This window comes from Hemitrygon akajei, chromosome 7 (assembly GCF_048418815.1).
Source record: "Hemitrygon akajei chromosome 7, sHemAka1.3, whole genome shotgun sequence".
Taxonomy (NCBI): domain Eukaryota; kingdom Metazoa; phylum Chordata; class Chondrichthyes; order Myliobatiformes; family Dasyatidae; genus Hemitrygon; species Hemitrygon akajei.
The window spans coordinates 110,171,859-110,196,407 of NC_133130.1; the positions used below are offsets into that span (position 1 = coordinate 110,171,859).

The 24,549-nt window shown below is 40.5% G+C and overlaps 1 protein-coding gene across 2 annotated transcripts in view; it reads left to right on the forward strand.

The window, feature by feature from the left end:
- Nucleotides 1-24,549, forward strand: part of znf292b (zinc finger protein 292b) — a 219,553-nt gene that overhangs the window by 161,833 nt on the left and 33,171 nt on the right. For both annotated transcript variants that reach the window (XM_073051707.1, XM_073051709.1), the window contains one exon: nucleotides 18,738-18,873. In XM_073051707.1, coding sequence (XP_072907808.1) covers nucleotides 18,738-18,873 — 136 coding nt within the window. The remainder of the gene's footprint in view (nucleotides 1-18,737; nucleotides 18,874-24,549) is intronic.

Consider the following 24,549-nt stretch of genomic DNA (forward strand, 5'->3'; position numbering starts at 1 on the left):
TCAATGTCATGTGATGATCATCTACATATGTCTAACCAGTTCCTATTCAATGGTATTAGAAATCAACCCTGATCTTTCTATCTTGGTGAAATTCCCCTCAAATAACATTGCTTCTTGGGAAATAGGGCATGAGATATGACTGAGGTGTTGGGTGGGGGATCACTGGCAATATTTCGATTAGTTTAAAATTCCTTATGGACCGACAGATCTGGTCCACAAGTTAAAGTTCTAAATTGTGGCAAGGCAGATTTTGACACTGTTAGACAGGAACTTGATTGGAGTATGGTATTTGCAGGCAAAGGGACGTTGGGCTATTGGGAAACTTTTATAAGTGAGATATTGAGAGTTCAAGGTGTAGTTTCCTGTTAGAGTGAAGGTTGGCATGCGTAGGGAACCCTGGATGAGACAAGATTTTGAAGCTTGGGTTTGGGAAAAGAGGAGGCATGGGTCAGTTTCCAGTATCTGGGATCACGCAATCCCTGGAAGAGCATCAGGGATATGGAGTGTACTCAAGAAGGAAATCAGTGGGGACAAAAAGGGGGCATAAGATGACTTTGGCAAGAAGATTATGGAGAATCCAAAGAGATCTTATAAATGCTTTAAGGGAAAAAGAGAGGTTAGGGCTGTCAGTCACCAAAAGGGACATCTTTATGTGGAGCTGCCTCCACAATGAATATTTCTATCCTCAATGAATACTTCCTTTTGGTTTTGCTGTGGAGAAAGACATGTAGGAATGAGAACAAGGAAAAGTAAATGGGGAGGACATGAGGGTTGTCTGCTTTACAGTTGAGGATGTGCTGAATGTCTAAAAAAAAAGAGCTGAAAGTAGACAAATCTTCAGAACCTGTCTAGGTTTATCCAATAACACTGTGGGAGGCTAGAGAAGAAATTGCGGCAACCCTGACTGAGATTTGCATAATTATTATCTACAGGTGAGATGCTGGCAGACTGGAAGGTACCAAATGTTGTGCCTTTATTTAAGAAGCATGCCAAGATAAAATGCAGGAACTAAGGATCAGTAATTCTAATAGCTGTGGTACCTGCAAAAGAGAGGAGTTGATTAGGGGTAGTCAATATCGCATTCTGGTGGGAGATTATGTCTTACAAACTTGATTGAGTTTTTTTGATGATGTGTGTGGCAGGAAAGTAGACATGGTTTATATGGACTTAAATAAGACCTTTGGTAAGGTCCCACGTGGCAGGTTGCTCTGGAAGGTTAGATTACATGGCATCCAGGGAGAGCTGGTTAATTGGATACACATCTGTCTTTATGATGAAAGGTGATGTTAGAAGGGTGGGTAAAGAAATTGTCAAGATATCTCTGTCAGATAAGGGGAATGGTGGGTATAGGTAGGGTGAATGCACAGAGGTTTTTCCCAGGGTTGGTGTAACAAGAATTAGAGGCAATAGATTTAAGATGAGAGGGTAGAGATTTAATAGAAACCCTAAGGGTCAGCTTTTACATGCAGAGGGTAGTCAGAATATGGAATGATCTGCCAGAGGAAGTGGTTGAGTACTTGACAATATTTAAAAGGAACTTGGGCATGTGCATGGCTAGGAAAGTTTAGAGCAATATTGGCCAAAGATGGGCAAATGGGATAAGTTTAAATTGGAATCTTGGTTAGCATGGACCAATTGGGCTGTAGAGCCTTTTTCTATGCTGTATGACTAGAACATTCTGAGGGTGGCCATTAAACATAAATTCATGCTAGATAAATATTCTGTCCTTTAATAGCTGGCTGGCTACTGGGCATCCAATACCTCACATCTCAGGCCTTGTCCACACTAGACCGGATAAATCCGTAACCGAAGCCTTTTCTCTTTAGGCAACACACACAAAATGCTGGTGGAATACAGCAGGCCAGGCAGCATCTATAGTGAGAAGCGCTGTTGACGTTTCGGGCGAAGGGTCTCGGCCCGAAACGTCGACAAGTGCTTCTCCCTATAGATGCTGCCTGGCCTGCTGTGTTCCACCAGCATTTTGTGTGTGTTGCTTGAATTTCCAACATCTGCAGATTTCCTCGTGTTTGCCTTTTCTCTTTGTTTTGACCCTCCGTCCACACTGAAATGGCGTTTTCTTTCCCCGAAAATGGAGCTTTTCTAAAATGTTCTCCAGAGTGTGTAAATCTGAAAACGCTGGCTAGGCAGTGTAGTGTGTACGGGGTAACCAGAGCTTTTTAAAAACGCTGTCATAACGTGCCGGAACAGATGGTGGCGGCAGCGTGACATTTCAATGTTTTCTTGAACTAAGAGGAGGAAACGGAAATAGTACACCATTTCTTCTTTGCTTGTTTTCTGTAGCTGTGTCCTGTACGCGTGCCCAGCAGGAGGAGATTTGCCCAAATACTCGTTTTAATGTGGATGGAGGTATTTTCAGAAACACCTGGTGTGGACGCCTATCATTTTCTCGCAACACCGGCATTTTCAAAATTCACCAGCTCATTGTGGATGTAGCCTCATTGACTTTCCACATATTACAGCATGCATGTCTTAAACTCTCCACTTGTCTGGCTGAATTTAGCTATAACACCCGCTCTAAACATTCTTTTGTTGCAGAGTGTGCCAACAATAAATTGCTCACCTTAGGATTCTGACAGCTGCTACCTCCACCATCAGATTTGCATCCTCCACTATCAGATTTATTTTGAGTAGGAAGTAAGAGGCTACCTGGGAGTGATTGTGATAGTGAAATTTGGGGTGTGGATAAAGGCTTCAAGAGATAAACTGAGGCATAGGTAGACTTTGGTAATGCTTAATGTTAGAAGTGGGTGATTTTCCAAAAATGTATCTATACCATGAGGATTTTATCTCAGCATCAGATAAGACTATGAAGATAGGTTTCTTGTCTTTAGCTGGAAGGTAGTAAGTGGCTCGTTACTAAATGTATTGAGATATAGTAGGAAAGCTTTGGTTTGCATGCTGTGAAGCAGATTATCCCAAAATAATAAGTACTTTGAAGTATCACAAAGGGAAAAGTAATAACAGAATGCAGAATAGAGTGTGACAAATGTAATCACAGAGGAAGGTACAAGGCATACTTTGGGGTAGATTGAGGCATTAGGAGTTTGTTGTACAAGAGGTCTATTCAAGGGTCTTAGAACAGTGCAACAGAAGCTAACCTTGTGGCTGATGGTGTGTGTTTTCAAGCTTTTGCCTCTTCTGCTCAATGAAGAGCAAATAGAGAATGATCAGGCTGATATGAGTTTTTCAGTATCTTGGCTGCTTTCCTGAGGCAGCAAGAAGCACATATAGAGTTGATGGATGGGATGCTGGTTTTCGTAATGGATTAAGCTATATCTACAGTGTTGTGTATTTAATATTTCAGTTGGCGCGTGGCCTAGTGGGCAAGGCATCAGACTAGTAACCTGAAGGTCACTGGTTCGAGCCTCAGCTGAGGCAGCGTGTTTGTGTCCTTGAGCAAGGCACTTAACAACACATTGCTCTGCGACGTCACCGGTGCCAAGCTGCATGGGTCCTAGTGCCCTTCCCTTGGACAACATCGGTGGCATGGAGAGGGGAAGGCCTGCAGCTTGGGCAACTGCCGGTCTCCCATACAACCCTGCCCAGGCCTACACCCTGGAAACTCCAGGCGCAGATCCATGGTCTCTCGAGACCGACGGATGCCACCAATATTTCAGTAATATTTCTAAATTTGTTGATTAAGCTGCCTTTGTTGTGTAATTAATTAATTATGGGTTATATGTTTTCTTTTAAAAAAGTGAATTGCATACATCATGATGATTCCATACATGTGGCTCACCTCGCTTAAAATAAAAGATGAAATTAGATTTGCATCTTTTGAGTCCTTGTTTTTCTTCCAGTTAGTTTGATGTTTTGAAATTTCAAAACATAACTCACAACTTTGCAGTTTCTTGCTGTCTTGGGCCCAGTATTTGCCATACCAAGCTGTGATGTATCTGGATTGGATTCTCACTATAGTGCATCAGTAACAATTGATGAAGGTCAACAGGGTCATGCTGAGTTTTTGTAGTCTTTCAAAGAAATAAAGGCATGAAAATAAAGAGCAAGGTATTGGTGATAATTGACATCTGAAGTCAATGACAAGCCAATCAGTATTTCAGATTAAGGCATATCATCTGGGCAGGATCATTTATGATGTCAGTACCGAACTATATGGGAATCAGTTTGGTAAAAACAGTGAATCTAACAATTTCACAATTGCTGCAATCTAACCTTAAGAATTTACTGTTAAATCTTAAGCTTAGCAGAAGCATTAATAACTATGTTCTATTTTACTACTTAAAACGGTTATGGACTGAGTGCGGGTCGTGGGACTAGGTGAAAGTAAGCGTTCGGCCGGACTAGAAGGGCCGAGATGACCTGTTTCCGTGCTGTGATTGTTATATGGTTATAAACGGCTGTAATATTTCATGAATTAACAATGATCATCATGATTTCCAATCCCTTGTGTTTCTAATAATTTCCAAGCCAATTTTTGAGTATTTGGGAATGGTTTCAGTAGTCCTATGTGAGGAAACACAACAAAACCAAAACCTGCTCCTGTTTGACATTCTAGATGTTTCTATAAGAAGTACTGGGATACTTATCTTGCAAGCATCCCCTTCAGTTGCCACAAATTTTTGATCAAATATGCCTTGTGTCACAAGCATTTTCAGCATGTTTACTCCTGCTTGTTGAAATGAAATAGCCTTTATTTTCATGTTTCACTTAAAGCATTTACAAATGCAAATGTGGAGGATTCTTATAACTGGCTTTGTTAGCCAAGGAGTATATTGTTAAAGCAATTACTAAATGGTTTCATCTGTCTTGATGAATCTTAACCAGACATTGGCCATTGATACTAATTCCATGGAAAAATGTCCTCTGTAAAATGCACAATTTTGGAGCAAGGGAGGACAGGTTTTCTTTCTTCACTATACCATTGATGGCTATTTCTTCAGAAGCCTTTTAGATCCTAACATTTTAGATTTTGTTCACTAAATCTCTGCTTGTCTCTGCATCCTTTTAAGGCATGCTTAAAAAGTCTTTTCTAGCCATAATTTTGGCTGCATGCCAGAATAATAGCTATTACAGTGCCTCAGTGTCCAATTTTGTTTGGCAATCATGTGAAAGATGTCTTATTACACTGGCAATGTTCCTTAGAGTGATATTGATTTTAGTTACACTCTGCCTAATTTGATGTGCATGGCCAATACAAATACAGTAGATTCCAGTTAATCAGGACCACTACATTTTGGCCCAATTAAGCGACTGCGGAATTAGCCAAAGTTTCATGAAAATAGTTAAAAAGGTATAAAAAAGACAAAGTACTGTTTACTGAGTAAGAAATTATGCATTTAAATTAAATACAGACTAAATTGGAACACTGTCAATAATACTACTACAGTACTGAATTAGTTCCGAATAGCTATTGATGGAGGAATTCATCTAGTGTACACTGACATGTTCTTTTGATTGTAAATTAACAAAATCGGTGCAGACAGCTAGTGTACATAATGGCTGATGGATGGTTATAGTTGGGAACTGAATGCCCAAGGTTACACATTGCATCGGAGGGATAGGAAGGCCAGCAGAGGGTGTGGTAAAGAATGCCATCAAATCTGTAGAAAGATGTGACATAGGATCAGAAAAAGCTGAATCCTTGAGGGTTGAGTTAAGAAACTGCAAGGGTGAAAGGACCCTGATGGCAGTTATATACAGGCCTCCAAATAGTAGCTGGGATGTGGTCTACAGATTACAACTGGAAATAGAAAAGGTGTGTCAAAAGGGTAATGTAACGATAGTCAGGAGAGATTTTAACATGCAGGTAGATTGGAAAAATCAGGTTGGTAATGGATTTTAAGAGAGTGAATTTGATGAATGCCTAAGAGATGGCTTTTTAGAGCAGTTTGTTGTTGAGCCTACTAGGGGATCAGCTGTGCTGTATTGGGTGTTATGTAATTAACTGGAGGCGATTAGGGAGCTTAAGGTAATGGTACCCTTGGGAGACAGTGATCACAATATGATTGAGTTCAACTTCAAATTTGACAGGGAGAAAGTAGTCTGATGTAGCAGTATTTCAGTGGAGTAAAGGAAATTACAGTGGTATGAGAGAGGAGTTGGCCAAAGTAAATTGGACAAAGATGCTGGCAGGGATGACAGCAGTGCAACAATGGCTTGAGTTTCTGGGAAAAATGAGACAGGTGCAGGATAGAGGTATTCCAAAAACAAAGAAATACTCAAATGGCAAAATAATACAACCGTGGCTGTCAAGGGAAGTCAAAGCTAATAAGCTAATGTAAAAGCAAAAGAGAGGACATCCAGCAAAGCTAAAATTAGTAGAAAATAGAGGATTGGGAAGCTTTATAACACCTTACAGAGAGCAGCTAAAAGAATCATTAGGAGGGAAAAGATGAAATATGACAGCAAGCTAGTAAGCAGTATCAACGTTGATAGAGAAAGCTTTATCAGGTATATAAAAGAGAGATGAGAGTGGATGTAGGACCTCTAGAAAATGAGGCTAGAGAAATAATACGGGGGACAAAGAGATAGTAGATAAACTAAATGAGTATCTTGCATCAGTCTTCACTGTGGAAGACACTAGCAGTGTGCCTGGTGTTGAAGGCTGTGAGGGAAGAGAAGTGAGTGCAGTTACTGCTACAAGGAAGAAGGTGCTTAAAAAACTGAAAGATATAAAGGTACATAAGTCACCTGGACCAGATGAATTGCACACTAGGGTTCTGAAAAAAGTGGCAGTCGAGATTGTGGAGACATTCCGCAATCTTTCAAGAATCATTGGACTCTGGCATGATTCAAATGTTACTTCACTTTTTAAGAAAGGAGGGAGGCAGCAGAAAGGAAATTATAGACCTGTTAGCCTGGCCTCAGTGGTTGGGAAGATGTTGGAGTCAATTGTTAAGGATGAGATTATGGAGTACTTGGTGAAACAGGACAAGACCGGACAAAGCCAGCATTGTTTCCTTAAGGGAAAATCTACCTGACAAACCTGCTGGAATTCTTTGAGGAGATTACAAGTAGGATAGATACTGTTGCATATTTGGATTTTCAGAAGGTTTTTGACGAAGTACCACACATGAAGCAGTTTGCAAAGTTAAGGAGCCCATGGTATTACAGGAAAATTACTAGCATGGTTAGAGCATGGGCTGATTGGTAGGAGGCATTGAATGGGAATAAAAGGATCCTTTTCTGGTTGGCTGCCAGTGACTGGTGGTGTTCCAAAAGGGTCACTTCTTTTTATGCTGTATATCAATGATTAATTAGATGGAATAGTTGGCCTGCTTACAAGAGAGAGCTGATTGGTCTTAGAGGTTGAGGGTAACCAATGCCATATAGCTTTTTTTTGGTGGGGAGGGGGAAATCTTGTAGCAAATATAAATTAGATTAAAACCCAGTGGCTTAAATATACGAGATTTTGCAGATGCTCGAAATCCATTGCAATGCAGGCAAAATGCTGGAGGAGCTCAGCAGGTCAGGCGGCATCTGGAAATGAATCAACAGTTGACCTGTTGGGCTGAGGTCCTTCATGAGGACTGGAAAGGAAGGGGGAAGATACCAGAAGAAGAAAGTGACAGAGAGGGGTAGGAAAACTAGCTAGAGGGTGATAGGTGAAGCCATGTAGGTGGGAAAAGTAAAGGATTGGAGAAGAATGAATCTGATTGGAGAGGAGAGTGGGCCAAGGGAGAAACAGAGGAAGGGGAGGCACCAGGGGGAGGTGATATGCAGGTGAGGAGAAGAGGTAAGAGGCCAGAGTAGGGAATAAAAGAAGTGGGAAGAGGGAGGGGGAAATTACCAGAAAGAAAATCTATGTTCGTGCCACCAGGTTGGAGGCTATCCAGATGGAATATGAGATGTTACTCCTCTAACCTGAGAGTGGACTCAACGTGGCAGAACAGGAGTCCGTGGACTGATGTTGAATTGGGGATTGGAATTAAAGTTGTTGGCCACTGGGAAATTTTACTTTTTGTAGGTGGAGCAGAGTGCTTGACATAATAGTAGATGGCATAACAAATTTTGTTTTGAAACTGGTAATGCACAGTGTTGGATTATTGCTTGAAAATTGAATTCAAATCCCACCATGAAAGTGAACTTAAACTGTTTATAAAATATATCTGATATGAGTAATGGTAGCAGTGAAATGTTTGAGTTGTTGCCAAAAACTGCCTGGTTCATTGGTGTCCTTAAGGAAGGGAAATCGGTATGCTTGACTCAGAGCAGTCTAGAGTCACCTAGAGACTAGGGTTTTAAACATAGAAACATAGAAAACCTGCAGCATAATATAGGCCCTTTGGCCCACACAGTTGTGCTGAACCTGTCCCTACCTCAGAAATTATTAGGCTTACCTGTATCTCTCTATTTTTCTAAGCTCCATGTAAAAAGTCTCTTAAAAGACCCTATCCTATCCGCCTACACCACCATTGCCAGCAGCACATTCCATACACTCACCACTCTCTGAATAAAAAAACTTACCCCTGACATCTCCTCTGTACCTACTCCCTAGCACCTAAAACCTGTGTCCTCTTGTGGCAACCATTTCAGCCCTGGGAAAAAGCCTCTGACTATCCACATGATCAATGCCTCTCATCATCTTGTACACCTCTGTCAGATCACCTCAAATCCTTTGTCGCTCCAAGGAGAAAAGGCCGAATTCACTCAGCCTATTCTCATAAAGCATGCTCCCCAATCCAGGCAACGTCCTTGTAAATCTCCTCTGCATCCTTTCTATGGTTTCCACATCCTTCCTGTAGTGAGGTGACCAGAACTGGGCACAGTACTCCAAGTGGGGTCTGACCAGGGTCCTATATAGCTGCAACATTAGCTCTCGGCTCCTAAATACAATTCCACGGTTGATGAAGGCCAATACACCCTATGCCTTCTTAACCACAGAGTCAACCTGCGCAACTGCTATGAGCATCCTATGAATCACCTCACACTCCATCTGCCTAGTTTTACATCCTGTCAATGTCCCGCAAGTAACTCCTGACAGCCCTCCACACTATCCACAACACCCCCCAACCTTTGTGTCATCAGCAAATTTACTAACCCATCCCTCCACTTCCTCATCCAGTTCACTTATAAAAATCACGAAGAGTAAGGGTCCCAGAAAGATCCCTGAGGCACAGCACTGGTCACCAACCTCCATGCAAAATATGACCCGTCTACAACCACTACAACCTTCTGTGGGCAAGCCAGTTCTGGATCCACAAAGCAATGTCCTCTTGGATCCCATGCCTCCTTAATTTCTCAATAAGCCTTGCATGGGGTACCTTATCAAATTCCTTGCTGAAATCCATATACACTACATCTACTGCTCTTCCTTCATCAATGTGTTTAGTCACATCCTCAAAAAATTCAATCAGGCTCGTAAGGCACGACCTGCCCACAAAGCCATGCTGACTATTCCTAATCATACTATACCTCTCCAAATGTTCATAAATCCTGCCTGTCAGGATCTTCTCCATCAACTTACCAACCACTGAAGTAAGACTCACTGGTCTAAAATTTCCTGGCCTATCTCTACTCCGTTTCTTGAATAAGGGAACAACATTTGCAACCCTCCAATCCTCCGGAACCTCTCCTGTTCCCATTGACGATGCAGAGATCATCGCCAGAGGCTCAGCAATCTCCTCCCTCGCCTTCCACAGTAGCCTGGGATACATTTCGTCCAGTTCTGGCGACTTATCCAACTTGATGCTTTCCAAAAGCTCCAGCACATCCTCTTTTTTAATATTTTATTTGTATTTTGGATTCCAATTCCTGGAAGAAGCACATTTTCAAAAATATAACCTAATATAGAAGACAGTATGATATTACAGTATCTTTTATTTTAAGAATATATTCTTATATGCATTCTTGTCTCTTAAATGGCTACAACCCCAGTGCAACATTGTCTTTAAATAATTGCGGGTCAAGTCAAGTTATATCAAAGTTCCATGAGAAACACTAGTGATGAAATTGGGCAGACACTGTTGGCTCAACTTCTATTCATGATGAAGGCATCTGAGAAGTACTTTTTGCAAATAATTTTGACTTGTGCCAAAACTGTTGGAACAGAATGGTCAAACAAGAATATGAGGCAGTTATAATCATAATATCAGTACCATACTGCAAATGTTCAAAAATACTCCATCAACATGCTTTGGTTTCCTCATGGTCCAACAGCAGGATCAATCCTATAGAGATGTCAGCAGAATAGGAAGGAAGTTGTCTTGGGAGTCTGAACATTAACCTCAGGCCAATGAAGTACCAAGGAAGGCATTGCCCTCTGAATACATGCAGTCCCTAGGTTACGAACGAGTTCCGCTCCTGAGTCTGTTTTGAAATCGGATTTGTACGTAAGTTGGAACAGGTACATCCGGTATTATTTAGCGTCAGTTAGTCAAACGTTTGTTTTAGTATATAGTATATATTTTACCTTTCTATGCATATAAAGCACTTAAGAAACGTATGTATTTCAATAATTAAACCACTGCGTTGCTTAGTAATAATTGTAGCTTTCATCGGGGCAGGACCTTTCACATGCTCCATTATTCTCACTTTATCCTTTACCTGTATCCCTTTAAAGTTGTTCTGATCATTGACTGACTGTAGCCTAAAGCTTTTCCAATGACTGATGGTGTTTCACCTCTTCCAATCGCTTTATTGTTTCCACTTTATTTTCAATTGCGATCATTTTCCGTCTACGGAACAGAAAACAGCGGATTTTATGTTCTATTGCTGAGCAGCAGTGAACCGTCTGATTGGCCTCTCAGAGTTCTCTTTAGGAACTAGTTGACTTGATCAGCATTTCTGTTCACGATCGCACTTAATAAAAAAAATACAACAGCAGCCGCGGGCGGCAGGTCCTCTGCTCCCCCGGATCCGAAAATCCACCCACAGTGTTAAATGGGACAATTGTGGGCAGTGCTGACTGGTAAGGGGTGGGGGTCAGGGTGAATCTTGGTAAGAAATATTTAAGCCAAATACAAAGTTACGCACTCAACACAGTTAACAGCAACAACTTAAAATGGAGGACGGCGTCGTGATCCGACTTAAAATGGCAGACGGTGTTTTTCTTCCTCCATTCGTAATTACGAGTTGTCTGTAAGTCGGATGTTCATAACTTGGGGACTGCCTGTACTCCCGAAATGAGCAGCATTTAGAAGAAGTACTTAGAGTTAGGAACACTTTTGATAAAGTACTTTATTGGGGATTGATAGCATAAATTTTAACCAAGTTAGATGTGTCCTGACACATACAGCTGCCCTTGTCATGGACTTATAAAAATGTCATCAGGAAAAAAGTGTATTTAATCCCTTCCTCACCAATCTATCACAAGGCTCCTTTCAGTTATTGCTAGGAGTGATGATTTATCTTTCAGTCGATAAAGCTAGTCCTTGCATTGTTCAGTACATTTTTCCCAGCCTCTTGTAAAAGTCTGTTATGCTTGCAAGTAACTTACAACATGATTATCAGGAAAGAAAATCTGTAATTACAAATCTGACCTATATGTGGCTGAACCTGCCAATGTGGTTGGGTTTTAACTAGCTTCACAGTTCAAGAGGAATTCGGGTTGGAAAATAAATGCAGGCGTTGTCAGCAGCATCCACCTCCTACAAGTGTGTTAGAAACCTGCCTTCCACATCCCAAGAAATCGCTAAGTGCCTTGAACATAGCAAAGTCTGAAGGCAGCAACATCCCACTGTAGTGCAGAAAGCTTGTCTTATAGTACGTAAGAAATCATAGCAGGAGAGGACATATGACAATGCCTCTAAACCATTGTCAACATTCATCAAGATCATGGCTACTCTTTTACCTCTGCTCATCTTCCAACCTTTGTACCTTGATTCCCTCAATACCTAGGATTGATTTAGCTCCTTTAACCAATTAAATAGTGGGAGGTTTTATAAGAGGAAATAGAATAGTTCCAGGAGATAATTGATAAATTCCCATAAGAAGGAGCAAGACATCCTTTCTTAAAATTATGTAGATGGCTGAGTATAGATTAAAATGGGAATAGAACAAGCTGATTTATCAAATTTGTAAGGTACTTAAAATTCATTCAAAATCATAATAACTACAGATGCAGAAGAAATCTTAAAAAGGAAACAAGGCTAAGAGTATTGTGCAGTTATGGTTGTCACACTACAGGTAGAATTTGGTAGTAATGGAAAGGGTGCAAACAAGATTCACTAGGATGTTGCCTGGAACATATCACTGAAACCAAGATTTAACCACATTTTAAATGTTAGTAAAATATCGTTGAATTAAAGGAATAGTAGCAGCATAGATGTAAAATGAACTAAAGAACTGGAAAGATGGAGGGCAGTGGTGAATAGCTGTCAGAAACATAGTGCTTCCAAAGGGTCCACATTAAGACAACTTTATGTGATACGTGCTCATCCAGGAGATTAATGCATAAGAATGTAAGTTTGCATTGCAACTTCGATTTACAGTTGACCCAGACTTCGAGAAGATATAAGCTGTGATTTTGAAGAAAGCACGAGGTGGAGCCAGTATGACCTAAATTGATAACATAAAGCATACTGGCACTTGGGGTAAATACAGGCAGAATCTAAGGTAGTAGGACAAGTTGAGAAGGCAGTTTGCAATACTTAAAGTAATTCCTGGTCCTTGGCTTTTATAACTATTGTTATGACCCCAGCCCCCTCCTTTGTGAGAATCGCAAGAGCCTAGTGAAGGGGGGGTCAATGGCCCAAGAGAGAGAGCGACGTGCGGAATTGGACTCAGGAGAGTGAGGGAGAGGCCTCCAGGTTTTGGAATGTGGTCTGGCCTCTCAGCCAGACAAAAGCCACGGAAATGGCCGTTGTCTCTTGGAGGCACCTTTGTGGAATGGGGACTGGGTTACGTGCAAACCCTCAGGGCAACGTGGGCTGGGAGATGAGGAGAGATTGCCTCACCCCACCCTGATTGACAGCTACAACCCTGCAAGTCCTGATAAAAGGTGGGCTGCCGAGGCGGCCCCTCAGACGCACCAAGGAGACACACTAAGAAGACACGATAGCGCTTCCCATCGGAGCGGAAAGCCATTTTGAAGGAAGTCACGTGCGTTAGATTCCGGATCGGGAGTCTGTGGCTGAAACCAAAGGAAAAACCGTTTTTAACTAACAACAGGGATTTGCTTTGCAAAGACAACGGGCAAGTGTTCCTTTCTCTCACCAATCCCTCTCTCCAACACGTGAAATGCCAGCGGTTCCCAAAACGGAAAAGCCTGCAGATTTATGAGTGACTTTTATATTTCCATTGGACTCAGTATTATCCCCTAGACAACAATAGCTTATTTCTGATTGATTATTACTATACCTGTGCTTTAGATTGAGTATTGACGACATATATGATCTGAATGTTTTGTATTAACCATACGTTTGTGCCCCTTTATAAATAAAAAAGTTTGAAAATAGTACCATCAGACCAGCGGACCTCTCTATCTTTGCTGGTAAGTCACCCAGTTACGGGGAGCGTAACACTATTGTGTTAGAATACAAATTGAAAGGATTGTGACAGACTTCTAAAATGATGTCGAGTCCTCAGCTGCAGAGTATAATGTCCATTTCTGGGCACCTGATTTTAGGAGAAATGTCTTAGAAAGAATAGGAAATTTGTAACACAGGCTATTCAGTCACTTTGTGTCAGCTTAAAACAAAATGGCCTCCTAGCCTATATCCTCACATTCTGTCTGTAGATGTATACTCATGAGGTGGATATCCAAGCACTATTTAATTGAGATGCTTTTGGCCTTTGTCACAATTTTAGGCTGTCACATCCAGACCCCTATTGCCCTGCATTCTGCAACACTATCTTAGTCTTCTGGATTCTCTTGTTCTCCTTCCTGACATTGGCATTCTCTTTGTCCTCTGCCCCTCTTCTCTGGCTGCTTGTTTTCTTATTTGTCTACTTCTGAAGCTAGATCGTAGATTGTTTTCCTCTGCATAAATACTGTCTAACCTCCTGAGTACCTTCAGCATCTTCTGCTTTTGAGTTAAATAGTACATTTGTCTGGCACCTTGCAACAGTGATCAATGTAATGAGTTCACTCGCAAGGTGCAAATTTGAACTAAAATTGCAGTCAAAACGAGCCAAACATAGTCACTTTAAAAAGGAACAACTGTATACTTGTGCTCTACTTTGTACTAAATACAGTTGCAAAAAAAAGTTAGTGAACCCTTTGCAATTACCTGGTTTTCTGTATTAATTACGCATAAAATGTGGTCTGATCTTCATCTAAGTTACAATAATAAACAAACACAATCTGCCTGAACTAATAACACACAAACAATAGTACTACTATTCATCATTACTGAATACACCATTTAAACAGTCACAGTTTAGGTTCAAAGAACTATGTGAACCTCTGGGGTAATGCCTTCTACAAAAGCTATTTGAGTCAGATGTTCCAATCAATGAGATGAGATTGCAGGTGCGGGTTACAGAGGTGCCTTGCCCTATACTTAAAAAAAAGACATAAAAAGCCTGCTCTTCTCAAGAAAGATCTGATTATGTGCACCATGCCTCAATCAAGACAACTTTCAAAGGACCTTAAACATAGAATTATAGTGATTCATGAAGCTGGAAGAGGCTACAAAAGCGTTTCTAAAGCCCTCTGTATTCATCAGTCCACAGTAAGAGAAATTATCTACAAGTGGAGGATATTCAGTACTGTTGCTGTGCTCTCTAGGAGTAGACATCCTGCAAAGATCACACCAAGAGCACAATGTGCAATGCTGAATGAGGTGTAAAAGAACCCAAGGGTAACAGCAAAAGACTTGCAGAAATCTCTAGAACTTGCTAAAGTTTCTGTTCATGTGTCCACTATAAGAAACGCACAGAACAAGAATGGTGGTCATGGAAGGACGCCGCAGAGGAAACCACCTGAAGCATAATAGAAGATGATCTGAAACACAAATAAATCAACAACAGAATGATTTAAAAAGAATAAAGTTTTTGTTTTGGAATGACCAAGTCGAAATCCAGACCTCAACTTAATTGAGATGCTGTGGCATGACTGAAGAGAATGTGCATGCAAAGTATACCAGAAATATTGATAAACTGAAACAGTTTTGTGTGGAGGAATGGTCTAAAATTCCTCCAAGCCGATGTGCAGGACTGATCAACAGTTACCGAAAACATTTGGTTCAAGTTATTGCTGTACAAAGGGGTTACTCCAATTACTGAAAGCAAAGTTTCACATACTTTTCCCAATGAATACATGTCATTTTTCTCAATAAATAAATAAATATAATGTTTTTGTGTTATTTATTAGTTTCTCTTCATCTAGGTTTAGGACTTATGTGTAGATCAGATAAGTCGTGTTAAGAGAAAACTGGAAGATTCACAAACTTTATACACAAACCGTATGTGTCAATACAACTCTTCATATATACCTTCTACAAGGTTGCACCAATCAAGAATTAGAAATGTGCACATTTCTGAGCCGATATAGAAAGCACAGCAAAAAACAAAAACAAAATGTGGAAACACTGAGTGGATAGTTGTGTAAAATATTTCTCTATTGAAAGAAAAACTTCAGGTCCAAGATTTTTTACAGAATGGGGAAAAGCACTTGGTTTTCAGTAGCAGAGAAGATGCGGGGGGGGGGGGGGAAGGATAGGCAGATCAATGGGAGTATCCCTGATGGAGTGAAATGAAAGAGGTAGGGTTGTGGGATGAACCCAAGAGGCCAGAATCTATGAATCGATAGAGAAAGATACTAGTCTGTGGGCAGCACAATAGGATATCAATTAGCACATTTCCTTAACAGCACCAGAGTTCACCGATCTGGTGTTTGATTTCTGACCCTGTCTGTAAGGAGTTTATTCGTTCTCCCTCTGACCGTGTCCAGGTGCTCCGGTTTCCTCCCACATTCCAGAAGAGAAGTACAGTTAGGGTTAATAAGTTGAGGGAATACTATGTTGGTGCTGAAAGTGTGGCGTCACTTGCAAATTGCCCCCAGCACATTCTTCAGAATGTGTTGGCTGGTGGTACAAAACAAAGCATTTCATTGTATGTTTCAATGAGCATGTGACAAATAAAACTGATTTTCTAAATTTTTAGATCAAGCCTAAAATGAAGACAGGCAGAAATGGCCATTTTGATGTAAGCAGAAAGAAAGGGCGAGCCACCTAGTGTGAAGAATTCAATATCAAGTCTGATAGGCTGCAGCATGCTTAGAAAGAAGTTGAGGTGTATCACAAGCTTGCATTGGGCCTTGTAACTATACAGAAGGCCACAGGTGAAGGTTAAATTGGGAGTGGGGTGATGAATTAAAATGACAGGCAGTTAAAAGCTCAAAATCATACCCTGTGGACTGAGTGCAGGTGCTCAACAAAGTGATAACCAGAGCTATATTTGGGTTCTCCAAAGTAGAGGAGGCTACATTGTGAATACAGAATATAGTATCCCAGATTGGTGGAAGTGCAGGTGAATCACTGCTCCACCTGGGAAGACTGAGTGCCAGGTGTTGCATTTCCTGAGGTTGCACGTGGAAGAAACAAAAGATCAGGAGCGGTTGATGGGAACAGAAGAATAGACCGGAGAATCATGACAACAGTGATTCCTTCAAAATGCTGAAAGGGAGATGGGGATATGTGGCTGGTAATGGACTCTTGTTGAGGCTGACTGAAATTGTAAAGGATGATTCCTTGAATGCAGGTGTTAGTGAGGTGGCAGGAAAAGGGTGAATGTAGAAGGGAAATATTGAGAAACTATTTCTCATCTAGCCCCTGCATTTTGAATAATATTTAACATTTGATTTATTCATCCATGGAAACTGTTAGTGATTTATTCCATTAAGCAAAATAAAGCCCAAAAGCTTTTTGAAGACTACTTCATTGGGAATTAGTAACATTTGATGAAATGCATCACTGTGAGTAAACAATTCTATTGGCAATCCTCTCTTGAAATTAGTTAGGTACTAGACAACGGGGTGACCTGTTGGGGCACCCTTTAAGAGAAAGATAGTGCAGTCTGATGTGACCAGAATGAACATTATATTTTCCTGAATGCTATTGGTATTCCTTTGCTTTGGAAATTGAAGAAGAAAAACCAGTTTATTAAAGAAGAAAGACGCGTAACAAGGCAAACATAGCTCCTCCTCGTTTAATGAAGGACACTTCTGATGGCAACATTTCTGGTTGATCTGCCACCCTTGTGCCTCTTGTCATTCTGGAGACGTGTATTTCTCAGCTCCTTTGTCTCTTCCTCTCTCCTTCTGTGCCTGTTGTCATTCTGGAGACGTGCCACCCTTTCATTCCCCGTCTCTTCATCTCTTCTGCTGTTTGTTCTTTGTGATCTTGGAGACGTGCATTTCTCAGCTCCTTTGTCTCTTTCTCCTCCTGTGCCTGTTGTTGTCATTCTGGAGATGCGCATGCCTCTCCTCCTGTGTCACTGCTTCTCTCATCATTTTTGTCCTGACTCTTTGATCCTGGAGTAGTGCGGCCCTGGCCTCATCCAATTCTTGTTCTTTCCCTCTCCTTGCCGCTTCCTGACAACATTTGACGTCATCTCTTGACCATAATGTCCCTTTTCTCTTTCCACGCGGCATAATTAGGCTGACCGTATTTTTTTTTACCCTAATGCTGGATAGAAGATACGAAGCAGTAACACCAAAGGAAGCTGATTATTCTTGATGGCGCTCTCCTAAATGGATGTGATATAGTCACTGCTGTCCTTTGACTGCAGCAAAGGGTTTTATGGGTGTCTCGAAGTATGTCATTATGGGTTACAGGATGTTATGTCATGCTTCGAGTTATTTTCAAAACCTTTGATTTGTTGTAAAAGTACAGGTGGTGGCTAATAATATATTTTATTATATGATAAGGGTTTGTCCCCCTTTGTTCTTTCTTTTCCTAACAGCTCTGACTTTGGTAGTGGGTTTAGATTTTTTTTCTGTATAATAAAATTATTATATTTCAATATTATGATTTAATTTATTTTTACGAATACAGGGTTTTGTGATCGTAATTGTATTTTTAATACAATGTATTTGGTGCTATTTTACTTCTTAATGATCTCTTATTGATGGGTGACAGTTAGTTCTGTCCCAGCCTGCATGTGCTGATGGTGATATGTGACCGCTCGAAATAGAGCTGCCTTGCCCTTTTGCTCCGGTTGGTGTTGCTGCTGAGGCTGGCCGTGCGCATGTGTTGTGGTATCGCGTCCCTATTTCCATGATGGCGGATTGGCTCTCAGGTGAAAGCGAGCCTGTTGATTTTAGCGAATGAGCAGTTTTATACGAATATATAACTCTGAACTTTGCCTGCATTCTGTAAGTTAGCGCATTTTAAGGCGATTTAGCCAAAAAAAAGTGCCGCTGTAATGCACTGTTTGCGCTAATTGGAGGTCACAGACAGACAAACAGAGCATGAGAGTTTTAGTAGTATATAGATCTTAGATGACAGGCTGCATCTACCACTTCCTCTGGCAGTTTATGCCACATTTGCCCCACCTTCTGAGTGAAGAAGCTCCCCCTCAGGCTCTCTTTAATTATTTCACCTTCCACCCTTAACCGATGACTCTCACCCAACCTCAGAGGAAAAAGTTTGCTTGCATTTACCCTATTATAACCCTCATAATTTTGTATAACTCTACCAAATATTTCCTCATTCTCCTATGCTTCAGGGAATAAAATCCAAGAAATAATTCTTGGGAAAATATTTTAATGTTGAAGTAAATTTTAGAGTTTTGGTTTTCTCCCTTTGACCTGAAAGTTCTCAACAGTCTGTATGTCAAATTAAATTAATTATTATGTTTTATTTTTGCAGGCGGCACATAAAGTGCTATCAGAATATGGGAATCCAGAACTTCAAATGCTGGCTGTACTTGCCAAGGAAGGTGGGGTATGGAAGAACTCTGTACTTAACAACATTTTCTCCCAGCAGCCATTGGAACAGGATAAAGGTAAGATAGATAATGAAAAGCCTTACTGAAAGAAGTTTAGAAGATTTGTGAAGTTCTCTTTAATGTATATCTTATATAGCATGGAAACAGACCCTTCTAGGCCTTTATGTCCATAACGGCCATTAAGTCCTTATCTTTCCTAATGCCATTTATCAGCACTTAGCTTTTGTACGTTCACATGCTCATCCAGTTATTTCTTAATTGTTGTGAGTCTCTGTCCCACTAAACACTCAGACAATTCAATCTGGATTCCAACCACCCTCTCTGCATGAAAGAGTTCTTCCTCGGATGCTCATAAATCCTTTTATCATAACCTTATGGCCTTCATATCTCAGTTATGGGGTAAAGTTTCCTACTATCTACCCTATTTGCACCCCCCCCCCCCATAATTTTGTAAACCTCTATCAGCTCCAGTCTCCTCAATTTCTAGGGAAACAAACCCAGTCTACCCAATATCTCTTCATAACTGAAACATATCACCTTGGGCAATATCCTGGTAGATCTTTTCTGAACCCTCTCAAATGCAATAACATGGTGACTAGGACTGCAGTACTAGTTGTGGCTTAACTAATATTATGTAAACTTAGACCATAGTTTCTCTGCCCTTTATCTGTATCCAATTAATGAAGGCATCCCATTTGCTGCCTTTACCACCTTATCTACCTGTACTGCCAGCTTCAGAGACCCTTGGAGTTTTACAGCAAGGATTTTTTGTTCTGCAGTACTCATTCATTCACACCACAGGTGTTGTGTTTTGTATCCACCATTTTATTATGGAGAATAGAACATAAACATTACAGCACAGTACAGACACTTCAGCTAATTCTTCCCTCCTACCTATTCTTCAATTTTGTTATCATAATAAGATTATGTATATGAATCAAATAAAATTATCCAATATTGAATATTGAGTTTCAAGCATAGGTCTGGAATTTGGATCCTGTAAATTTTCCACAAGTGCAATTTTTACTGTATTCTTCTCAGAAATGTTCATTCACCAGTTTAATTGTTTCTACTTACGAATACATTCATTTGGGCCTTCCTGAAGTTGCCCATTAATGGCAAATTTGTAGCCAAAAACCATTAAGGCCATAGTGGCTGAAAGTGCAGTAAGTACGTTTATTAGTTGGCACTGTGAAGTTGTATAGGATTGCTAAAGTAATGCATTTTATTGGACTTCTACTATCAGAAGAATAGTCTAATAGAAAATTTAAAAAATGTGCATGCACTGATGACGACGACGAAAGAAGTAACCTGCAGTATAGCCCAAATCATTGAGGTTCATGTTTTAGTAGGTATATGGCAATTTTGTTTTAATACATTGTTTTATTATTTATTAGTAAGTTACTTATTAATGTAGTGAAGTGTCCAAAGCTCCTCTTGGAGGAGAATAGCCAGAGGGGCCAAATAAAAGGCAAGCTTCAGCATAATATCAGATATTTATGATGAAGAGGGAAGTGGTATTGACAGGAATCAGAGAGAGAAACAGTTATTAGCATTTATGGAGCAGAAATAGAAGTGCACAGTAGTTCAAGGAAAAGTGTAAAAGAATATGAATCGGAACTGTGGGCCAGAAGATCTAAGAAACTATTATTTGGCTGATATTATCAACTCAGTGTATCGGATGATAAACAGTGCAACAACCAAAGTGGTCTTGAGATTTAAGGTGCAATATTGTGTGAAGCTAAAGATATTCAATAGTAGTGAGAGTTTCAGAGGTGTTCTTATTGGAGCTGAATTGGCTACAGGCTTTAATATTAGAACACTGACATTGAACATGAAGCATAGGAAACAGGAGCAAGAGTGGGCAATTTGGCCTCAAATGTCATTTGTTGAGTTCACAGCTGATCTTCCATCTCAGTACATTTAACAGTATTTTCCCTTATTTCCTGATTACTTTAATGATGTAAAATACATTGATCTCTTTCTTAAATAAACATTTGAGCTTCCTTGTTCATTTTGGAGTAGAGAAATCCAAAGAGTCTCTGTACTCCAAATGAAGAAATTTCTCCTCATTGTAGTCTAAATTGGCCTAACTTGCACCTTATTGTCTGCCTGCACTGCAATTTCTACAAAGCACTTTATTCTGCACTCTTTTACAGTTTTGCCTTATACTGCTTCACTGCACTGTTGTAATATATTGATCTGGATAAGTGATATTTCAGCCGGCTGGTGGCGCAGTGGCATCAGCGCAGGACTCAAGCAAAAGTTCCCGAGTTTGAACCCACTTGGGCCACTTCCAGGCCATGCTGGGTTGAGTGTCATGCTCGCAACTCGACCTCGTAAATATAAACACAACTGCGCAGTCTCACAGAATATTTCCTCCGAGACAACCACTTGAAAAAAAGTGGTCGCTGAGGCTCTGGCAGAGTATGGCACACAAAAAAAAATGGTATTTCACCTTTTGTCAAATTTTTTGCTGTACCTCAGTACAATTTATCAATTAATTCTCAAAAAGCATGCCAATTTTTACTTGGGGAAACATCTTCCCTGCATCCAGCCTATTAGTTTGTTAAAAAAATTTTGTGTTCTAGAGAATGCATGTCCTCGTAATCTTTATTAGATGAGGGGTTTGTCATTTTGTTAGTTTATCAAAAATCTCCTTGACTTCCTTGACTTACAGTAAGAAGATGGTGGCTTCAAACCCCACTACAGAAACTTGAGTCCAAGATCTAGTCTGACTTTCTACTGCCACATTGAAGAAGTATTGCATGGTGAAGGGAATTACCTTATGGGACATTAAAGTTGAGACCCTTTTTCCCTCAAGTGGATATAAAAGATCCTGCAATTTTGAGATGGGAATTCCTATTGTCTGAGCTGTTTCATATCTCCCTTAACCAGTATTGTTAGACAGTTATTTTCATAAAATGTAGTATAGTGCTGACAGAAACCGGCCCAAGAGCCGACGATGTCAATTTAAACTAATACCCTCTGCACATGCACCATATCAACCCAGTCCATCATTAGTGGTCAGACAAACTGAATCTATGGCATGTGTGCCCAAGATGGCCAGCACAAAAATTTTATTAGCATGCGGCATGCAGTGCTGCTCCTTGATACTGAAACCCTATCCATATTAAAAAGATCCATAATGATTATCTTTACTGCTAAATGAAGCAGCAAATGACTTTTTACAACCTGAGAGCGGTGAGATGTCTTCGCAGGAAGCATCTCACACTGGCTAGGCATCAGCTAGACTATTATGAGGACCTGTGACATTAGATGGTACATTTTGAAATTCTCACAGATCTGGCATACACATCAGTAATTGGATTGTAAACAATTACAATAACAATGCTATTTAGAAATAGTACTGTTGTCTTTTTAAATTATTTTCTAAAATGCTTCATATATTTAAAGTCATCCCTTTTATTTTTATTAATACTAAAACAATTGATAAATGTAAATAACCAATGTGGCTCATCCTTTTTCATTAAAAATATCCACAATTATTGTTAACACGAGATTCTGCAGATGCTTCCTCGCTGCCATCCAATTCCTAAATGGATATTGAACCCATGAACACTATCTCACATTTTTTAAATCTCTGATTTGCACTATTTTCATCTCACTAATATGCACACATATATACTTATTGTAATTTATTTTTTTCCTCTCTATGTCATGTATTTCATTGTACTGTTGCCACTAAGTTAACAAATTTCACGGCACATGCTAGAATAATTCTGATTCTGAGATGCTGGAAATCCAGAGCAACACACACAAAATGCTGGGAGGAACTCAGCAAGTCAGGCAGCATCAAGGGAAGTGAATAAACAATTGATGTTTCGGGCCGATACCCTTCTTCATCAAGACTGGAAAATAATGCGAAAGATGCCAAAATAAAAAGATGGGGGGGAAGGGAAGGAGGACAAGCTAGAAGCTGGAATGTGAAGCCAGGTGGGTGGGGGAGAGGGGGTGAAGTAAGAAGCTCGGAGAGCAAATCTGACAGGAGAGTGAACGAATGGAAAAGAGGAGGAGGAGGATCCACAGGGGGAGGTGAGAAGAGGTAAGAGGCTAGTGTGGGGAATAGAAGAAGGAAGAGGGGAATAAAATGCCGGAAGTAGAAATTGGTGTTAATGCCATTAGGTTGTAGGCTACCTAGATGGAATATGAGGTGTTGCTCCTCCACCCTAAGAGTGCCGTCATGGTGTCCAAAAAGGAGGCCATGGATCAACATGTTGGAACAAGAACGGCAATAGGAATTAAAATGGTTCGCCACCGGAAAGCCAACTTTTTGTGGATGGAGTGGAAGTGCTCAACAGTGCAGTCTCCTAATTTGCATCGGATCTCACTAATGTAGAGAAGGCTGCATCGGGAGTACCGCACAGTAGATGACTGTATTATTGTTGTTAATTCATCAATCAATGTTAATCTCTGCTCAAAATTACCATGGCATGTGACTTTTTTTAAACAAGATTTTCACCAATTTGGGCGCATACTCTCAAAAAAGTACATCACCCTGGTGTAATACTGCTATTCCAATAAATTTTTGTGTTATTCTACAGTGGTACCTCAAGAATATCAATATTTTTCAACATTCATGTGGAAGATGTGATAAAATGATAATGGGTTGGCTTTCATATACCACTACAGTGTAGGTGGTAAAGGGACTCTTAAAATTGTCTGGAGAATTCTGAATAACAAAACAATATTGGCTAGTTATGACACGATGTGGACACTGTATAGGCAGAAAAGATTAGTTTGCCAATTGATTACTAATTTAGTTGCTTTGACACAATGCTGTGGGCTGAAGGGCCAGGTTCTGTGCCATGCTGGTTTATGCTCTATCTCTAATGTATCTACCTCTACCATCTCCCTGGCAGGGCATTCCATGCACACACCACTCTCTGTGTAAAGAACTTACCTTTGCCATTGCCTAAAAATTGCGTCCCCTCATATTAGCCATTACCACCCTGCGGGGAAAAGCCTTTGGATTACCACTTGATCTATGCCTTTTATCATGTTGTACACTTCTATCAAATTGCCTCTCATGTTCCTTCACTCCAAAGAGAAAACCCCTCACTGGCTTAATCTATCTCAAGACATGCTCTCTAATTCAGTCAGTATCCTGGTAAATCTCCTCTGCATCCTCGTTAAAGCTTCCACACTCTTTGTATAATGAGGTGACCAGAACTGAACACAAGATTCCAAGTGTGGTTTAACCAAAGTTTTATAGACCTGCAACGTTACCTCACGGCTCTTAAGCTCAATACCCCAACTCATAAAAGACAACACACCATACACCTTCTTAAAAACCCTATCAACTTACACGGCAACTTTAAGGAAACTATGAACGTGTGTCCCAAAACCTCTCTGTTCCTCCACACTGCTAAGAATTCTGCCATTAACCCTGTATTCTTATTCAAAGTTGATCTTCCAGAGTGAATCACTTCATGCTTTTTAGGGTTGAACTCCATCTGCCACTTCTCAACTCTGCTCTCCATCCAGTCAATGCCCCGGTGTAACCTACAACCACCTTCTGCACACTTACGAACCCACCCTTCCGCTTCCTCATTCATCATTTATAAAAATCACAACAAGCTGGGGTCCCAGAAAGGATCGTGATGGAACACCATTGGTCACAGACCTCTAGGGAGAAAACACACCATCTACAACCACTCACTGCCTTCTATGGGCAAGCCAATTTTGAATCCACACAGCAAAGTTTTAATT